The sequence below is a fragment of the Ascaphus truei genome, chromosome 3, assembly GCF_040206685.1.
Source record: "Ascaphus truei isolate aAscTru1 chromosome 3, aAscTru1.hap1, whole genome shotgun sequence".
Classification (NCBI taxonomy): Eukaryota; Metazoa; Chordata; class Amphibia; order Anura; family Ascaphidae; genus Ascaphus; species Ascaphus truei.
Window position 1 is genome coordinate 347,078,378 of NC_134485.1, and position 19,081 is coordinate 347,097,458.

A 19,081-nucleotide genomic window follows, 5' to 3' on the forward strand; every position below is an offset into this window, starting at 1 on the left:
ACCCATGTTAGACAGTTCATGACACGTAGTTAGGGGGTGGCAGCGTCAGAAGGCACATCTGCCAGTGTAAAGGTATCCTGCACCCCACCATTCACTCAAAAGAAACACCCTGCTGCTACCCCAGAGGATCGGTTGGTTTTTCCTTCCTCTTATAATACCTACTCCCATCGCTGACGTTCAGTCAGGATGACTTCATTTTAATCATTACTACAAGTTCGAGGCGTTTTTACATTTTATCTTCCATTTTTAACATTAACAATTCGTATTGAACAGATTTATGGTGATATACATTTACAAAATGTTATGGCGAGATTTATTTTTTGTTTTGTTTTTGGCCAACCCTATGTGGGCCACATCATCCAGGAGCAGACACCATACGCTGAAGAAACCGGGACTTCTCTACAAGGAAACGTTACAGGTGTAGGTTGCGGCAGTGACATCGGTGCCAATGGAGAGTGCCAACAAACAACTTTGTCCCAGTTATAGCAAGCAGTGTCCAAAGTGCCCTCCCACACACCCCTACCCAAATAACATGCCAACTAGAGCCTTTGTGGTTAACAAACCAATTGGCTGTTTTTATTAACAATATTCTCACATTCAACGCTGAACACATTTCAAACGGTTCATTGAAGCAATACTAAACAGCTTACACACTACTGGTAGGTATACACTGGGGGAGCCAGGGCACTGCGGCGGGCAGGAAGCTCACACCTTGCACGCTAACCACCTTCTGAAGGCAGGCAAAGCTCGTATCTCTAGCACGGAGGGGACAATAGGGGGATGCAATTGGGGACAAATGCAACTGTTCAGATGCGTTAAAATGAATGCACATCGGCTTCCCCAATATCTAGGAGGAGCCGGCAGAATACAACTCAGTAGGGAGAGAAGCGCTTTTCCGATTTCCCCTTAGTGTACGGCTGGGCGGCAGAGGCAGGAGCAGCGGAGGAGGAGGAGGATGATGAGGTAGAGGAAGAGGCGGTGGACGCGACATTTAGAGCCAGGAGCGGGACGGGTTTCATGTCAAGCAGATTGGAGACACAGGGGGCGGGGAGGCTGGAAGGTGTTTCCGAGGAGGAGGAAGAGGTGGTGGAGGCAGAGGCTGAGGAGGGGTCGCCACCCCCGGCTGTGGAGGCGGTCACCAGAGAGGAGGGGGCGGCGTTGGAGGAGGAAAGGGTGGAGGGTTGAGAGATGCTGAGAAGGTCAGGGGTCGTGGCACTCTGGGAGGAGGAGGGTTTAGCGCTTTCTAGACTGTAACAGAGGAAAAAAGAAAAAGGGAACAAAAACAAAAACGGGTGGGTGGGAGGGTAGGAACAAACGGAGGAGCACAGGAGGACAACAATGGAAGCCGAGTGCAAGCAAAGTGGTACTGAGCATCCACAACTACCATAAACTATTGGGGCCGCTACGCCAAGGGAGAGATCCTAGCAACAATGCACAGATTGTATTGTAAATGCCAGGGAAAGGGGTTATATTTTGTACAGTTGTGGCCCATTTCCCCCTGCACTGGACATGGCTACTAGGTGTGGCTTAATGCTATATTTCCACTTCTCTGCAAAAGGGGAAGGGATGGCTGGAGTCTGAGTCAATGTGATTGTAATGCCATGGTCAGAGTAGTATTCTGGGCAGCAAATCAAATGGATAACCAACCAATAGAATTCCCAGCCCTCCCATACAGTGCAAGTGGATCACAGATTGAGGTTTCTCATGTTTGACACCAAACCAATGTTACAAGTGTGCAATGTCAATGCATTCTAACAATATGAACAGCAATGACTGGTGCCAAACCCTTCAAAAAGCATGTTTTCACGAGTTTTAAGAAGACTAGTTTCACGTACCTAGGCAACATTATGGATCTTAAAGTTATTTGTGACTAGTTTCTAGAAGGTCTGACAGAATTGAAAGCATGTCCCTCTTAAAATATTGATTGCCACAAAATGAATTCAAGCATGAAACAAATGTGGTACATGCACAAGAGATTTAGTAGCTCGTCAAATCAGGGCTCAAAAAAGGTCCACTGAATATGGCAACACACACTACAGACCATGTAGGCTGGCAGGAACTAATGGTTCATACTTAAGGGAGGAAAGCATAGTATTTATACAACTAGATTTGGACCCTGAAGTCTTAACGAGCGGCCCACATTTTTCTAGGTCTAGCCAATTTTACACCATTTTCATAAAATTACATTGTCACAGACATATCCTCTAGCAATCAGGTGGCCCAGAATCCCTAGAGGATGAATATACACGAGATGCGATTAATCCGCTGGTAAGACCCAGATAAGAGTCGAGACTGCCAGGCATGTAGCAGAGCACAATGCAAACATCTTAAGTATTAAAAAGCCCCCATGGACAATGTGAAACCCCATTCACCCCCATGTCTTACCTGACATTGATAAGGTACTGGGCCAAACTGATGCTGGCTGTGGATCCAGTGATGGTCACCTGACGGTCAGTGGAACCCTCCACAGGATTGGCAATTTTAATCTGTGCCCCAGACATCTGGCGAATCTCATTAATTTTGGTGCCTTGGCGTCCGATGATACATCCGATCAGCTGGAAAAAAAAGGCAAGTGGTTATGAGGGAAGAGGCAACAGGTGGGTTAGCTAGTTTGCAGAATGCTTCAGGGTGGAACCTGCATACAAAGACCAGACTGACTAGATGTGACTTGTGCTACGCTAGTTACAGGAAAAATGGCCACCTCGTACCTAGTCAGGCACAGATACCAGTTGTATCTCATTCTCACCAGATGCATTCTCACATTAACTTATTGCTACATGACAAAGGCACAAATTAACACCAGAAACAAAATGGAGCCAGTGTAACTTGACTAAGCTATCAGGGAGATCGCCACTTAATGTTATTGGACTAAAAGAAATAAAACTGCTTCTATCGTGAACACAGCTTTTAGTTTGGTACTTTGCCAATAGTGTAAAAATAAAATCCTAATTATCCAACCATCAATATGAGCCACGTATGGTCAAAAACCCACCAGCTGCTAACCTTTGAAGGCTCTACAAACTTTTGGACTGACCAATTGCAATATTTAAACTAGTCAAATAGGCCACTTCTCAAATGCAAATTCAGAACACTACATTCATATTTAATAAACCAAGAGACGGGGGTATATTTAGGAGTGCATCCTCTTGACAGCTCTATGTTTTCCTAGAAACATCCCAAATGTGCTGGGCAGGCCAGTGCGAAGTCCCTCCTAAAAAAGGCTACAGGGAGTGCTGTGTGCACTTTAACTTCATTGTTAAGTTCTTTGAAATGACTTCTAACAGTAGAAGTGGAAACTGGAGAGGGTTTATTAAAAGCTTCAGTTATTCGTTTGTAGGACTAGCATTGGACCATCACAAGCAAATGGGCCTCTCCTTTCTACTTCATTGTTACATGGAAGGAGCCAAACATTGGTTGAAGAAAGCTCATATCTGGTTACTCAACATCCTGCCAAATAATTCCATTTGAAAGGAAACCAACGTTTTACATGTCATGTTGTAAATACCATCCCTCCTCCCCACTAGTCTCAAAGTAAGAGTCTTAATACGTACATCATTTGGAATGGTGAGTTCATGGGAAGTCGTTTGGGCTGATGCATCAATGCCACCTGTAAGTACATTCATATTAGAAAAGCCTGTTACAAAACCACCAATCCACTGCCAGCATAACCGCATTAGGACAAGAATCTGCAGCATAGGACAGATGACAGGCTCAAATCTAGGCCAGAGCTGCCGCAAGATGACCCAGTAAAGGGCAACAAAGGGATACCAAGTTATAATGCTGCTTGCACCTGAACTGTGTATACACATGGTGCACATTTGTATTATATGAAAATTAATCAGAGAGACAAGATAGTCGGACTTCAGAAAGGAGTCACTATCTTGAATTATATTTGTGTATAGATTGTGTTTGATTAGTTTTCACACAATACACCGTAGGATTTAGTTTTAGATTTACAAGTACACTCAGAAGAAAAGAAAGGGGAAAAAAAGGGGGGGGGGGGGGGGGGAGAGAAGTGTGGGTTCTTGCAAGCACTTTTAGGACACAAATTCTTTTATTGCGGTATTTGTACAGAGGGAAAGTCAAGCTTGTAGGAATAGAAAAACCTTCTGTAGTTTAGAGCCGTTACGTTATATGTATAAATGAAGCACATGAGGAAGCATTGGTTAAGCGAGCGGACAGCAATGTGTGGGACCTAGCCATTTGTCAGCTGTGTAGCCCATTCGATACGGAAGACAAGAAGATTCCTTACCACTGAATCCTGTGCTGCCACTATGAGACATGGGAAAGTGAGACTGTTGCATTGCCAGTTGGTGCAGCTTTGTCAGCTAAGGGGGAAATTTTTTTAAATTATTAGCACATTTTTACAAAGATGCATGGCATTAAAACAATTGAGCGCAAGAGGCCAGGAAGGTTAGTAGGGCGCACAGTAGTGTACAGCTCAGACCAGGAAAACAAGCAATGTCAGCAATGGGAGGTGAGAGAGGGCGGGTGTGTGAAGCAAAATCAGAGTTTCCAGAACGGTTTTAGAGCCAGAAAAAGTGCTTTAACACAAAAATTGTATAACCAGATTTATGGCATGAACACATGGAAACTGGACACTGCCTATTTTAAAGGTTTCATACTGCCACTTTGGTTGCAAAGCTAGAGGAAATAGGTAAGTTGCTGTGTTCAAGAGTGCAGGCAAGGTAAGAAAGGAAAGGAGGCCAGTGGGTGCAGTCTGAGGGATACAGCAAGTTTAGGACTATAAGAGCGCAAATGCAGAGAAAGCAAACTTACATCAGGCTGAGGAATGGCATACTGTCCTTGAATGGTGTAGGCCTACAAAGGAGGGAAATCAGTCCTATTAAAACATGTGGCAGCCAGATAGACCAAGAGTTGGTGTGGAGGCAGGTGATAGCTAAGCAGGGAGGCCCAACCTGGGCTGTGACAAGTTTAGGATAAGCAGGACAAGTTTGAGAAGCTAGTTGAGGAATATCAAAAGGAAATTTTGTTTGGTAAACAGATCTGTTACCGAGAGACATTGCTGCCAAATACAGACCCATCTTAAATTAAGATTTTTATGCATTTAAAAATAGATGGAACATACCTTTTTGGGAACTTGTGGGTCAGGAAGCAGTTTTGAAGCACATTTGACACAGGAAGCAACACGTTTTAGCAGTACAATGAAAGTCTCCATACCCCTCAATAATTTTCACATTTGTGCATTTTTTTTTTACCTTCTAGCAAAAAAATTATTGTATATCCAACGTCTCCATGTACAATTGAGGGCCTAAGTAGGAGGACCTTGAAATGATAAGAGGGTCATTGCATACTGCTCGCTGTGTCAGACAACTTCAAATTCTTTTTTAAATGGTCTTCACTAAAGCTACCAAATTCCTTTTCCTAAATGTTACTTTTATATCTAAAGCACTTCTTCCCATTAGGTATTATTTATAGGAGTGTCATTTTTATTACAGCTGTGAAGAGCTATGTATATTAATGGCACTATATAAATAAAGATACAGGTTTAACACTTTAAAATTACTTTAAGAATGTAGCTTTCATTAAAAATGTACATAAAGTCATGAGACTATAATTTGCATTACATTTTACATCCGTCTTATGACCGTGCATTTTGGGTCAGTGTGGCTCTAGGTGGTTTTCACAATCAAGCCATCCTTTCAGTACTATTTCCCTGGTCCAGGAACATCTGGGAGCCCCAAACAGCTGAAGTGCAGATGTTTTGGGATGATACTTCTCCTTATTTGCAAGTCTGAGACATTAAGGGTGGGATATGACGAGGCAAAAATCACCCTGAGCATCAGTGAATCAACTGTAAGCGGTTCACATTTATATGGCAGGCTAATTTGTGTCCATTAATACTGCTGCTGTGAGGAGCAGGAATCCCATACTAGGACATAGGTAGTAGTGATACAGGTGTGAAATAATCCTGTACTACTATAAAGCGGCTTGTTATATTGCACATGATCTGTGAAAATGCCTATGGCTGCCAGAAACTGCTGGTAACTAAGCTGCCATCTAAACAGCAGACCAAACCATGTACTGCCCAAATAACCCCAGCTAAATCTACTGACACAGGAAGATGCAAAGAAAGTGTGAAAACATCAGGACCTACCCCATGGAGATCCACAGCATCTAGGGAGACCCCCCCTGAGTGGGACCTCCGCCCCTCCCACAGGTCACTCTCACATGCATGGCCTCCGGCCTGGCGCGACACCTGTTGAAGTGAAAACGGGATTCAGTCATCTGATAAAACAGCAATTTATAGCCTCAGCCCACACCACTTTCCCCTATATGTGGGAAGGGAGTCCGATCACACCCAGAACGAGGTCAGTAATGCTATTTCCCTCCCAATACATCCTTAGCTCAGTCCTATCTTAGGAGACCGTGCTGTGCCCATTTAATCCGCTTAAGCACATTGTGGATGCCGCTTGTACACTGCACCAGCTGGGGTGTTAAGTGACTGCATAGTTCACCAGTTAACTGCTGGGCCACAGAACACAAGGACCACCAATTTTAGTTCTTTTCCATGTGTTTTTATTTTACACTTTTTAAAATACCAATCTGCTCCGATTTTGCTAGTCTATTACATTACCGATGCTTTCACATATACAAAATAAAAATAAACCACCAATTCCTCAAATGGACTGAATGTGGACAGATCTGGCTCTCTTAATGCTTTACTGTTTCCCAGCTCCTTGGCTAAACCTTGGCTGCTGCTATTTAGATTCAGATAGAGAAGTGGCATACTTTTTTTCCCCCATTCTCAACATCGAGTCTACAAAGATAAGGGTTAGAGAGAGACTTTAAATTCCTAAACTGAAACAGGTAAGCATTTATGAAGGTAAAATAATGGAGTCTTCCTCAATGCACAGCATTATTTATAATAATTAAAAAGGGTGGGGGGGGGGCAAGTAGTATTTTACAGACCAACCATAGGGCAGGAACAGTTTAGGTGAAGTGTAATCACATCCATGTACAAGTCACATCATGAACGCAGATCTCACAGATAAGCTGTGACACTAAAAAGGTAGGAGCCAAAAGCATGCTAATGGTGCACTACACAGATTGCAGAGTCCTTACCTGACCACCTGCGAAGATAACGGGAGAGCTGGAGGGCTTGGGTCGGTATGGGATGGTGACTCCCTTTGGGGGAGACTAAAACAGAAGAGAAAGATGGTATTAGACCGACCATATAGTGTATTAAAAGTAATTTTTTAGAAAGGAAGCAGATTTGGGCAACTGCAGGATACAGTCAAAAGTGTAGGGCCAAGCAGAAAGTTTGTTTGAAGTGGTGTAGGCTGTCGACATCAACTCCATACGCTGAAGGAAAATTTGATGCAGTTTACAGCAGACAAGTAAATTACAAGAAGTCTGGCTCATACAATTGTTTTATAATCTTCCTGACTAGTCCAAGTGATTTGAAACAAACAATAAAGTACATCAGACAAGGACTGTACAATCTCAGGAAAAGTTCAATAGCATTTTAAGGTACAGTTATGTTCATAGACTTAATTGCAACGTTCTTTCACCAGGCATGAGGACAGCTACAAAGCTAATGTCTTATTAAACTTCCCCAAAATTTATATTTTTAGTATTAAGGCACCTGCTTAAAAGCTTAGACCATAGGTCATAATACTTTTAATGATCACAGACGTGCTGAAGGGGAAAGAGTTAAGCAAAGGTAAGCATTTACAAAGCTCCAATTATAAAGTGCTCTAACCCTTTTAGACCGAGAGCTTTTAACAAAATGCCAAGCAAGATGTCACAAGCCCCTCTTGCATGAGGAAAGTGAAGAACCATCTACACCATCGTGTAAGTCACCTTGGACACCATGTTAAGAGCTGGTATCTATGGAACGTTTCATGGCCAATTTGTGAGGCTACAAGTATGCCTAGGATAGCCTTGCTCGTTACACTGCTCTTTCCCCCCCACACATGAGCAGGATCAGTTACTGACACTTCAATCAGATCAGACGGGCCTATTCTAGCTATCCAGTGTATAGGGGCCGAGAACTCCAATAGGCAAGGACAGGGACAATAACAGGTGTACAAAATAATCTGCACAGGTGCGTCACTAGAATATATGCGAGTATGCACAATTCACAAGCAGATCTAAAGACAGTTATTCATTAATGTGTGATCAGGCAGATTAAGCGCTCCTGCATGGAAATTCACAAATGGGAATTTTGTGCGGCCGTGCTCAATATTGAACTAGAATGAATACCTCGCTATATGTGCTCAATGACTAAAATAGTTCAAAATGGAGGCAAGGGGAACAGAGGAAGGAAGACAACCAGGTCACTTTTACACAAGCAAATATCGAGTTCAAGTCTTGTTCTGTTTGAGTTCTGCTACATCTTTCCTCCTCTCAGGTACAGTTCTATGACATTTGTTGTGCGTTTACGGCAACACTCAATTAGTGTCACATATTTTGTAACATTTTAACCTGTAATCTATGTGAAGCTGCACATTTAAATGTTTTACCGACTGCTACCACAACTATCTCACCTCCAGCATGACCACGCAGATCTGCTTGACACACTCGATGATGGATTGGGGAATGCCAGCAACAGTGATGGCACGCTCTGTGGAATTGGGCAGCATATCCCCTGCCACTTGGACCTGAGCCCCTGTACTCTGCAAGAAGATTAAGGATTAAAAATAGCAAATCAGAAAAATGTAATGTTCTTGGCTTGTGTGTAGCATACAGAAGACTCAACTGGAGTAGCACTTTGTTAAAATTAAGTTGCTCTGCTGATAAAAAGGAAAGTACCACCATATGGCTGCAGACGGCAATAAATGTGACGTAGGCCGATTGAAAAGGCTGCGCATTACTTCATCACAGATGTTTTGACCAAAGTGAGCCTTTTCTTAAGACTGGTACCAAGATAGGCAGCTAAATGCCAACACACACACACACACACACACAACACCCCACCTTGACTTAATTATCCTTGGGCAGATTGTGCCATCACTGCCAAGCCACAGCCATTTAACACCCCCTCCCCCCTCCCTCAGGACATGAGAATACCATATTAGGGTTAAAGTTAAATTCTAAGAAAAACAAAGTATTTGCCAGCTATGGTGAAACAGGCTGAGGCCATCAACAAACTAAATGCAAACTTTGGAAGTATAGGAAACCGCATTATGGTCCTAGTAACTTACTTGGTGCATTTCATAGCCAGCTATGGTGGTGAGGAAGAAATGATGCTTACCTCTCTAATCTCCTTTATTTTGCAGCCTCCTTTCCCAATGAGGGAGCCGCACTGACTGGCAGGAACCACCAGGCGCAGTGTGACTGGAGGTTTGCTAGATGCAGTGCTGTTTGTCATGGAGCTGCTTATGTCCTAGGGAAGATTAAATACAAACATTTTATGATGATTAAAAATCAAGAGAGTGTATATATGGGTATATGGTGGCAGAAGGGAAGAAAATCAGGGCTCCACAGATTTGCTCAAACTAATTAGTTGTATCCCCTTTTTTTCTGATTATAATATAGTGTGCATCAATTTATCATTCTTCTAGTCTATATGGTGAAAGACCACGTTCTAGTGTACCAGGACATGCATAAACATGGACTAGCCAGAGCCAGGTAGCAGCCTTCCCATTACTAAACCTATTTTTGCCATTCCCACATAGTATTCTTATGATCCACTCATTGTAGACCTCATGTATTTAAGATTAATAATTTGGTATGGGAATACAAAAATGGATTTTAATTGAGAAGGAAAATAAAATGCTAAAACCATTGGCAAATAAAACTATAGGATGTAGTGACCTGAAGCTCATATTGCTTGTAAAACAAGATACATATTGATCCTTCAGTATCAATTAAGTTTCAATCTTACCTCTTCCAGTTTATCAATGATCATAGAGAAGGCTTTAAAGATAGCATTTGTAGGGCCTGCAAGGGTAATTATGCGTTCAGGACAGTTCCCTTCTGAGATGTTGATCCGGGCACCACTCTGAGGGCAAAGAGCAGTGACAAATAGGTACAAAATCACTCAAATTACAAGAACTGAAGTTTTACACAAGTCAGGTGGTGATAGCTCTTGGAACAATATACCAGTTCTATAAACATTAGTAATTTGGGTTCTCGCATAACCAGACTTTTGCACTATAGTCTGGCTACTGCCATGTTCTCGTCATGGCTCACTCCCCGCCAGATCAAGGAGAGCATTTTTACCCCACCAAGTCGTGTAATTGGGAAGTAACCTGACCTCATTAGGACTATGGTGATAACTTTACACAGGATTCAAAAGGGTTAAGATTGAAATGGCATACTACAGCAAACATGGTCACGTGTACGACATGCAGCATTCATTGGTTTTTTTGCTTCCATTATACAGTGTTCATTACATACATGACCTTCAGAAAGGCAGTATTACATACATGCCCAGCGCCGACTCAATATCTTTGTATGCAAACAGAATTGTTTTATAGTTTCCCCCTCACGTATACAAGTTAAATCTATGGATTCTGAGTGATATGAAGGATATTACTTTTGCTACAAAATGTATGACATCTGAGCAGCTTTTATTTCCCCTCTACTTTTGTAATTCAATACCTACATTTATGCCAGCTGCTGAACAGAGCACATTTAAATCTTTAAAGCTTTGCAACAATGTTATTGGTGGAGGGGGCACATCTTTTCCCCCCTCCTTCAGGCTCAGCCTGTCAGCGCTCTGCAGAAAGCAACTGTGGCCACCAGGAAATATACCAACTATTCATTGCTGAAAGGAATGCAAAGCTACCTCCTCGCGCATCTTCTTAACAGACTCTCCTTTCTTTCCGATGATGCTTCCAACTTCCTGCAAAAAGAACAACATACATTTGCACCCAATATATACCAGAGCTGATGCTTCAAAACAGTTGCAGGTCTCTTATCCAGCAATTTTGTTCATGTCTGGTGCATGCATATACATTTTATAGCAGTCTACTGCACACTGCATGTGTTACATTACTGTATAAAACAATGAAGCTTGCATATGACAATTCTGAAATCGTGCTTACAGCTGTGTCTCAAATGACCCCTTTGTTGGAAATGGGTTATCACGCTTTTATACAGTTCTTGCAGTGATGCAGCTGCAAGTCTGCAGTTCACTTACAAAACTGACAGTTATCACTTCTCAATGCTGCACAAACCTTGCCATGCATGAGCAGCCTGATGGTGAGGGTGACGTTCAGACCCCCTTCAATAACACCGGTGGTATCCATGGTATCCAGGGTTGCGGTGGGTGTGGGGTCAGGATAGTCAGAAGGGGAACAAGGAAGTCAGATCTTTGGTCACAGGAGACGATACTGAGGGGAGAGAAAAAAGTTTTGTTTTTTTAAATGCAGCTAAAAACCCAATCTACCTCATGTTTAAGTTTGGGACAGTCCCCACCAGTAATTATTGTATTTTAAAGCTCAGTGCAAGAGTTTAGGGCATTTTGACCATGCTCTGAAGTTAATATACAATATATACATTTAAATATAATGGACAGTGCTACTTGGTAGAGCACTATTACATATGGAATTCAAAAAGGTACCAACACCAATCAAAAAGTGATACCCGTGTCAAGTGCATCAGGTCGCAGCCTTTAAACCCCATACTTGTGCTCTGATGAATGTCAAGTAGATCAACACAGGACTAACCACAAGTTAAAAGATGGCTGGGGTCAAATAGGCTAGGAGTAAAAGGAGGTTAGCATTCAAGTACTTGGTATCCCAACTTTTACAACTGAAGTGGCATGGGTAATGTATTGTTAGTGTAGCGCTGTACACAAAAATGCAGGCGTTCGAATAGTTAAGTCGTTTATCTCATGATCCAATATGCAGAAATCCTCTTAGTACATCAGTCTGCCTCCAAGCAGCCATCAACTGTATTAGCAGTAAACCTTTTCATGTAGTAAACAATAGCTTATCAACCCAACCTTTAACCTTTTCTACAAGAGCATCTGGCAGGTAGATGGCCAGCTTCACATTTAGGTCAGAAAACAGAATCAGTACCATAAGCCTTCCCTATAACCAGTATTGGGCCAGAAGAACAATACAGCAACTTAACCATGCATGAAAGCGCTAAGGAGCAGCTTAGTGAGTAAAGACACTGACTGGCACCAAGTTTGAAGCAGGGGAACCTGATTCAATCCCCACTCCTTGTGACCTCGGGCAAGTCACTATCTCACTGTGCAGATTGTAAACTCTACAGGACAGGGACTGTCTGCAAAATGTCTCTAAAGCGCTATGTAAAACTAGATGTGCTATACAAGAACAAATTATTATTATCTTCCAACACTGACCTTTAATAATGTACTTCTAATAACCAGGTAGGATATAGTCAATATATTTGGGGCAATATGGCTTAGCTATAGCACGGGTGTTACACAAACACGTGGAGCTTAAGAGCACTTGAGTCATTAAACCATGCATAATCATACCACATGTAGATCACAAGATTCAGGCTAACTGGGCCTCTACAGAAAAGTCAATGCCCTTCAACATAGAGAAGTTTGAAGGCTTCTAATCCCAGCATGCCACATATCCAGTTACAGGCTTTTGAAAGTTAACAGGGAAATGAGTAGTACAGACCAGAATCGCTATATTAAGTCATTGCTAATTTTTAACCCACTGTGTGGGAGGAAAATCAGAGGCCCTTGGTCATGGTTCACATTGTTCCAGTCAGATATAAAGTGCTTTAACGCACAGCAACATAAGTAGTATGAGACGCAGACTATCACTGGAGCAGTTACATGTCAGAACACGCGAGATGGAATATATATTGGGTTCTCCAGGCTATGGAACACTCCCATTTAGGTGTCGATTTGGGGAGATTGACCCTTTACATTTTAAGAGTCAAATCTATCCTATTCCCTTTGGCTGGAGTATCAATGGTGTAAAATTGGTTGGTTAAAAAATAAAAAATTAAGTCACCAACAGAAAGCTGCAAAGTTCAATCCCAACAACATTGCTTCTATGAGTATAGCAAACTGGATCAGATAAAGGAATTGGATAAAGAGCAACATAGGTTGGGACTTGGAAAGGTTGAGAAAAATCTAACATTCTATAAAATATTTTTTTTTGCAGGGGGTTGAAATCCTACGGAAGAAAAATGATGCGGTAGTTACAATGTTGCAGTGATTATGACTGTAAAAGGGAATTTAACAAGCTGGAGGTAGTGGTCACCAAGAACCCCAAAATAAACTAAAGGAGTAACACACACGGTATAGTGCACTTTCATAAGAAATGTGTAAAAATCTGACATTAGTGCCTCATACAATAACACTCATGATCGTCCAACAGACAGGCCCAGTGCAGGATGAGTGAATAAGGGAGCTACATCATATTGCGGTGCACCTGCACTTTACATGTTCCCCATGGACATTGTTATTTTCTAAACATTCCTTTAGAACAGCCATGATCATGCCAACTTTGTATTTGCTTGTCGATTCTTACCTCTTAAGCATGCTTCATGGAATAAAAAAAAATTCAGTTGTAAAAGCGATATGAAAAGACGTGGCCATTCTTAGTGTTTCCCAGAACACCAAAAACTGATTATTTGTTTAACATTTTACAATGAATAAAGTAAACATTTGCAACAAATTCTACATTATCTGTATAGAAATCCGACATTTCTTTGCAAGTAAGGTACTGCACAGACGTTCCAATCAATGCTAAATTATTTATTCTTGGTTAAAAAACATTGCAGCCTACATTTCAGAGGACAAAGGGCAGATACAGCGCATACATATGAATCATGCTTTTAGCCCAGTGAAGGCATGGGATGGAGGCAAAATGGAGTTAAGTCATCAAAACCAATGGGTGTCAGAGTTGTAACCGAGAGTAGCCATTTGTCCAGGGGGAGGGGGTCAAATGCCAGAATGAAAACTATCAAGTCTCAGAAACTGGAGATCCCCAGATGTTGGACCACAGAATCTCATGTGGACAACTTTGTTTGTTTTATTCAAGTTTGGGGAGGTCAAGTTGAGATTCCAAAAAATTGGTTTATTCGTATTAAACCTTTGCTTCCCCTTGCAGGGGATGTTATTTTTTTTAAATCTGGTGCTTCATTCAGGTGATGAAAAGTGGAAATATTAAGTGACCGGGAAATCAAAATGGACGTCTCTCCAGAACAACCTAATATGGAGGCGACAAGGGACTAAGAAAAAAAAAACACAAATATGCTATAGTAGTTACTGATGAGCTTCTGGGTGTTTGCCAATCTAGAGAACTTATAAAAGTGTGGAGGAAGAATGTGTGATACTGTTTGGTTCACTGTTTCTATAGAACTTCAGATACTTTATTTAAAATATAATAAAGTAAATAAAAAAAAGGCAGACCATGATGTCCTGCAGAGCGCCCTCCATCCAACAATGAATGTGCTTTATAACAAGGCACTGTTCAGTTTTGATCACATGGCTTGTATTACAGAAAAACCCTTATGAATGAACAGAAATGTTTTGTCTTCTCAACGAACTGCCTGCACCACTTGTTTCAATAAATCAAATAAAAGGCAATTTTCTACAATCTATGGGCACTGTTACAAACGCATCTCTGGTCACAAGAGATGCATGAAGGGATTGCCATGTCGATTACAAACTTGTGAATAGTATATTGACATTTAAAGGTGTATGGTTTAAAATATTATTTTTTGATAATTATATAATCAACACTAAGTTGTGGAGGGTTTACAGTCGCCGTCTAATCTTTTGTGGCAAGACAAACTTGTGTACACAGGTACATTTTAAGAGCCAACTTGTTTTGTATAAAGTAATTAGTCTGCCATCATTTACTAAACAGAAGGTAGGGGAACAAAACGACCAGGAATCATTAAAATGACCATTAGTATCCAGAGAACATCATGCATGTTTTATATTAAACCATTAATTAGGTCTGGATATTTAGAATACAAACTTGAATAAGCATATCTTGAATGGCTTACCTTGTAGATGGCCCACCAAAAGCAACAGAGAAACCAAATACAGAGATAGTGGCCAGGTACATGTTTTATATGATGAAATGCACTGAATGTTTGGCAATCAATAAATTACATGATGGCTCCATCAGAACATAGTTAAACAGGACTTTTATTTGGTTGTATAATTGGCAAGTCAACGCATGCAAGTGCTGTGCAACTATCCTGTGTTTAGTTGGCAAGACACTTCGAGACTGTCCTGTGATCGAGGCCTGCCAGGGGTCAGGAGTTGTGACCAGTGTTTGCAGTAGTTCCTCTGACCCAGGGAAAAGGCTTCACACAGGACAGTCTCTGTAATTGCCATTTTATAGAGGTAAGCAGTTATGGGCAAGTATCTCATGCCTAATTGTTTGACAGCCCAGAACACGTGAATGTTCAGTGAAATATGAAAGCTCGTCAGATAAAGGCAGAATGTACAACTGACCAATTTGTTTAATAAGGCCGGGTCTAGATGGCGACTTTAGATGGCGCGCGGAATTGCAGCCGACCGAATTTAATTTTTCGCGCTGAGGGAAGCCAATGGCACCCCGTGACGTGCTAACCACTCCTCCCAGCCGCCTCAGAAGTGCGCTCGCCGACACTCATGCCAGGACACAAAAATGCTCCTGTTTGAGCAGGAGCGTCAGCACAGTGCGGTATTTTTTTACCGTGTCCGAGGCCTAAGGGAGCTGTTTCAACACGACCTTTTCTTTAACACGAGAAAGGTCTACAAAGGCAACGTTATATATTTAATAGTGCCACTGGGAATGTAGCTAAAAACTGCACATCAGTATCAACCATTAACAAATCTACTATGAAGATTTCCATTTTAGGGTGGCAGTGGGAGTATGCGAAGTAACAGCTAGGAAATCAGCACAAATGGCAGTCTCCAGTAGCTGACCAAACCATTCATGTCAAGATTAAACAGCCATGCTTAAAGCTAGGATGTGGAAATTAGGCACAAATCCCTTTGTTGAACGTAGTCAGTACCCTGCCCTTATCAGGGTGCCAGTAAAAGGTAATGGCGGGAGAGAAGGGGCAGTGCTTGCGTAAACATTTCAGTGACATCACAAGGAATAGCCGGGGGAGGGGGTACAGAGAATCCTTGCACGTCTCAGCTTCCTGTATTTACAAAATTATTAATACTTACTGCATGCGATCAATTTTAGTAACAGAAAGGCATCAATCACCGATTCAACCCCATGAACAAGCAAGATATACTAAAAGTAAACATTTGGCCAGTTAATCTGGGAAGTGCAGTCGTCAGTGGCAAGATCAAAAAGAAAAAAAGGTGCGACAATAGATACACTTAAAGCAGCTGCCATGGCGCACGTCAATGTTGTTCACATCATTGAAACCTGAGGGTCATCCGGAACTAAACCACGCTACTTTTAGTGCCAAGTTCGGAGGAGTGGCTCAGTGAGCCTCAAGACACTGACTGGATATGAGCTTGAAGCAGTGGAACCTGGTTCAATACCCAGTGTTGGCGCCTTGTGACCTTGGGCAAGTCACTTTATCTCCCTGTGCCTCAGGCACCAAAAACAGATTGTAAATTCCACGTTTACAGGGACCTGCAAAATGTCTCTGTAAAGCGCTACGTAGAACTAGCAGCGCTATACAAGAACATGCTATTATGGTTACCCGGAGATACCGCCCAGATATTTAAACAGAAGGCCAATAGGAAGTCGCAACATCACATCCTGGTTACGCCGCGTATTCCCTTTGGTCCGCAGGACTTGCGAGATATCACCAGAAGGAAAACACGGGTACATCGCAGGAACCAATAGTGCACATTAAAGCTAAATAGTACTTTTCAGAACCGGATGATCCCCAGTTCAAAATAAAATAGGACATAAAGGATGTCCTATCTGCAAGAAATGTCAGTGTGCATCAGTAACAATAAGAATTACGTTGTAAAAAATTTTTTTTTTTTAAATAAACTACATAATTCATAAACAACGAACGCTGGAATTGCTCACTGGATTCTTTATTCGGGGGTAAAGACTACTACAAAGGAGTATTTGTTGTATTGTGTATAACATTTTTTAGTCACATGATATGAACACTAAAAAATGGGTTACATAGCCAATTCCTTGATGATTAACCTATGGGGTTAAACAGGAAAACATCTACTTTACCGATGCAAAAGTTATTATGCTTTAAAGACAAGAAACGCAGATAAAGACACTGTAAAGGTCATTTGGAAGCTGCACCCCCTGTGCCAACCCGTGCCACACAGGCGATTTCTACCAAAGTCACCTCGTATGACAATTAAATGCAGCGCTCACAAGCAACATCCTGGGGTGGGGGGTGGGGGAAAACTCGTGGGCGTGACAAAGATCGAGATAAGCACAAAATCGCGCGGATTTCGGCATATTAGTAAAAAAAAAAACAAAGTCGAGACGGGTCCTTACATTCAGCTTTCCATGCGAGATTATCCATGAAAAAAAAAAAAAGGTGCATCCTGCAGAAGTTGGGACAAGAGGCGCCTTTGGGTTGTGTGCATGTGCAAAGCTCACGCAGCAAACACGTGTGCTGAGGGCGCCGCTGGAAACCTGCGCCTAGCTACTGCACTAGTGAGATCGCCTCAATGCAAGACAGCAGCGGCTTATCGCTGCCTCCGGGTGCTGGGAAACCAATGCGCAGAGTATTAATACCACCATGCATTTAATCTATTGAGGGGGGGTGAGGATCTCGGGCGACGGAGGGGTTAAACGGGACCGCCGTGGCTGCGAGACCGCTCACACACCCTCGTGGGTCTGCAATACAATGGGACGCAAGGCCTACCCCATGACTTACAACAAAGCCCGGGCTCCGGCCTCACTTCCGCCACTTGTCTCCGCCTCGCAGGTTCCCGGGCCTGCACCGCGTTACTAGGCCTCAGCACAGGCCTCGCCGGGGCGGGCACGAATGGGGACCGGGGCAGAGTGCGCAGGGGAGGAATGGCAGCGCGGTAATAAATTAAACTAAAAATAAAATAGCGTCGCTTACCTGCGAGTTACAAGGGACGAGGGTGACCGCCGTGGAGGAGGAGAGACGAAGTTAGCGGGAGAGAGAGAGAAAATGGGTGCCGGAGAGGAGAGGGAGACGGGGGAGGGAGAAGGGGACACAAAAAGGAATGGGGAGGTAAGGAACGATTCCGGGAGCAAGTGCCCCGGGGAGGGAGGGAAGGAGAGAACCGGGCGGGCGAGGAATGGCGACGGCGGGAGGGGCTGGCGGGAGCTGCGGCTTCTGCTGCTGCCTCTGCTGGTCTGGGAGGGGGAAAGGAGGCGCGGGCTGCTATTAACCCGCCCTCACCGGAAATCACCACCAGCGAGACGAAAGCACAGAGTGTCCGCCAGGGGGGTGGCGCTTCGCCGAGAGAGCGCACTGGTCACTACTAGCCTAGTTATTGGCGGTATGGGTGCGCCAGTGATGGTGTGCGGCGGCACAGAGTTAAAGCGTGTTGTTAACGTAGTAGACATTGAAGGGGGTCTGTTAGCAAGACAAAATTAAAGTGGGTGTACCAATATGGCGGGCGCACTGAGGTGCCCCAACCCCGGTTACATTTCCGGCCAGGGCAAGATGGCTGGCATGGCGAATTCATCCTGGCCCTGGGGTGTACCAATATGGAGGCGCGAGAGAACAACGTGTTTAATCATCTACACTTCGCTGTCGATGGGTAACAAGAGCAGGGATGCGTTTAGCAATACCAGGCGTCTCGGCGATAAAAAGTTATTTGAAAGACAGCAAATCCGCGGTTTTGCTGATATTGTCGCCTGCAGGGTACTAAGATGGCTGACGGGAAAGGCCTTTAGGGGCTAAAAGGAGAACGCTCCAAGTGAGACAAAATGGTCGTCGGCGCTCTTCCGGCGTAGGCGGGTTATTTTTTTCCCTTTATGGAAACTTCAAGATGGCTGTCTGAGCGTCGTAGTCTTTATTGTGCTCAAATGGGAGTACAAAGATGGCGTCTCATGACTAGTTTAACCCGCTTCACCCTTGAGTTACATTCTTAACTTAAGTCTCTTACTTTTAGCAAGTAATACTACTGTGTGATTGGTCTCGTTTGTTTATAGATGGTAAGAGACTTGCTGAAATCACTGCTTTTCCAATAACATTTTATTGTTTTACACAGAGCCAGAAACCTAAGGAAGGCAGGCATAAT

The 19,081-nt window shown here is 43.0% G+C and overlaps 1 protein-coding gene across 5 annotated transcripts in view; it reads right to left on the minus strand.

Moving 5' to 3' along the window:
* Positions 1-18,217, minus strand: part of PCBP2 (poly(rC) binding protein 2) — a 57,028-nt gene extending 38,811 nt beyond the window's left edge. For 2 of the 5 annotated variants that reach the window (XR_012799979.1, XM_075591805.1), the window contains exons 1-12: positions 17,929-18,214; positions 11,151-11,306; positions 10,760-10,816; positions 9,854-9,970; positions 9,221-9,352; positions 8,514-8,642; positions 7,087-7,161; positions 6,119-6,220; positions 4,780-4,821; positions 4,253-4,328; positions 3,552-3,607; positions 2,386-2,555 (exon numbers count right to left, since the gene is read on the minus strand). Coding sequence is in view for 4 of the 5 variants with exons in the window: in XM_075591805.1 (XP_075447920.1) it covers positions 2,386-2,555; positions 3,552-3,607; positions 4,253-4,328; positions 4,780-4,821; positions 6,119-6,220; positions 7,087-7,161; positions 8,514-8,642; positions 9,221-9,352; positions 9,854-9,970; positions 10,760-10,816; positions 11,151-11,222 (1,028 nt within the window). In the remaining variant the exon portion in view is untranslated. Of the gene's footprint in view, positions 1-547; positions 1,249-2,385; positions 2,556-3,551; positions 3,608-4,252; positions 4,329-4,779; positions 4,822-6,118; positions 6,221-7,086; positions 7,162-8,513; positions 8,643-9,220; positions 9,353-9,853; positions 9,971-10,759; positions 10,817-11,150; positions 11,307-17,928 lie in introns of those variants that run through there. The other 3 variants (XM_075591802.1, XM_075591804.1, XM_075591803.1) reach the window with 3 other exon arrangements.
* Between the last annotated feature and the right edge of the window lie 864 nt (positions 18,218-19,081).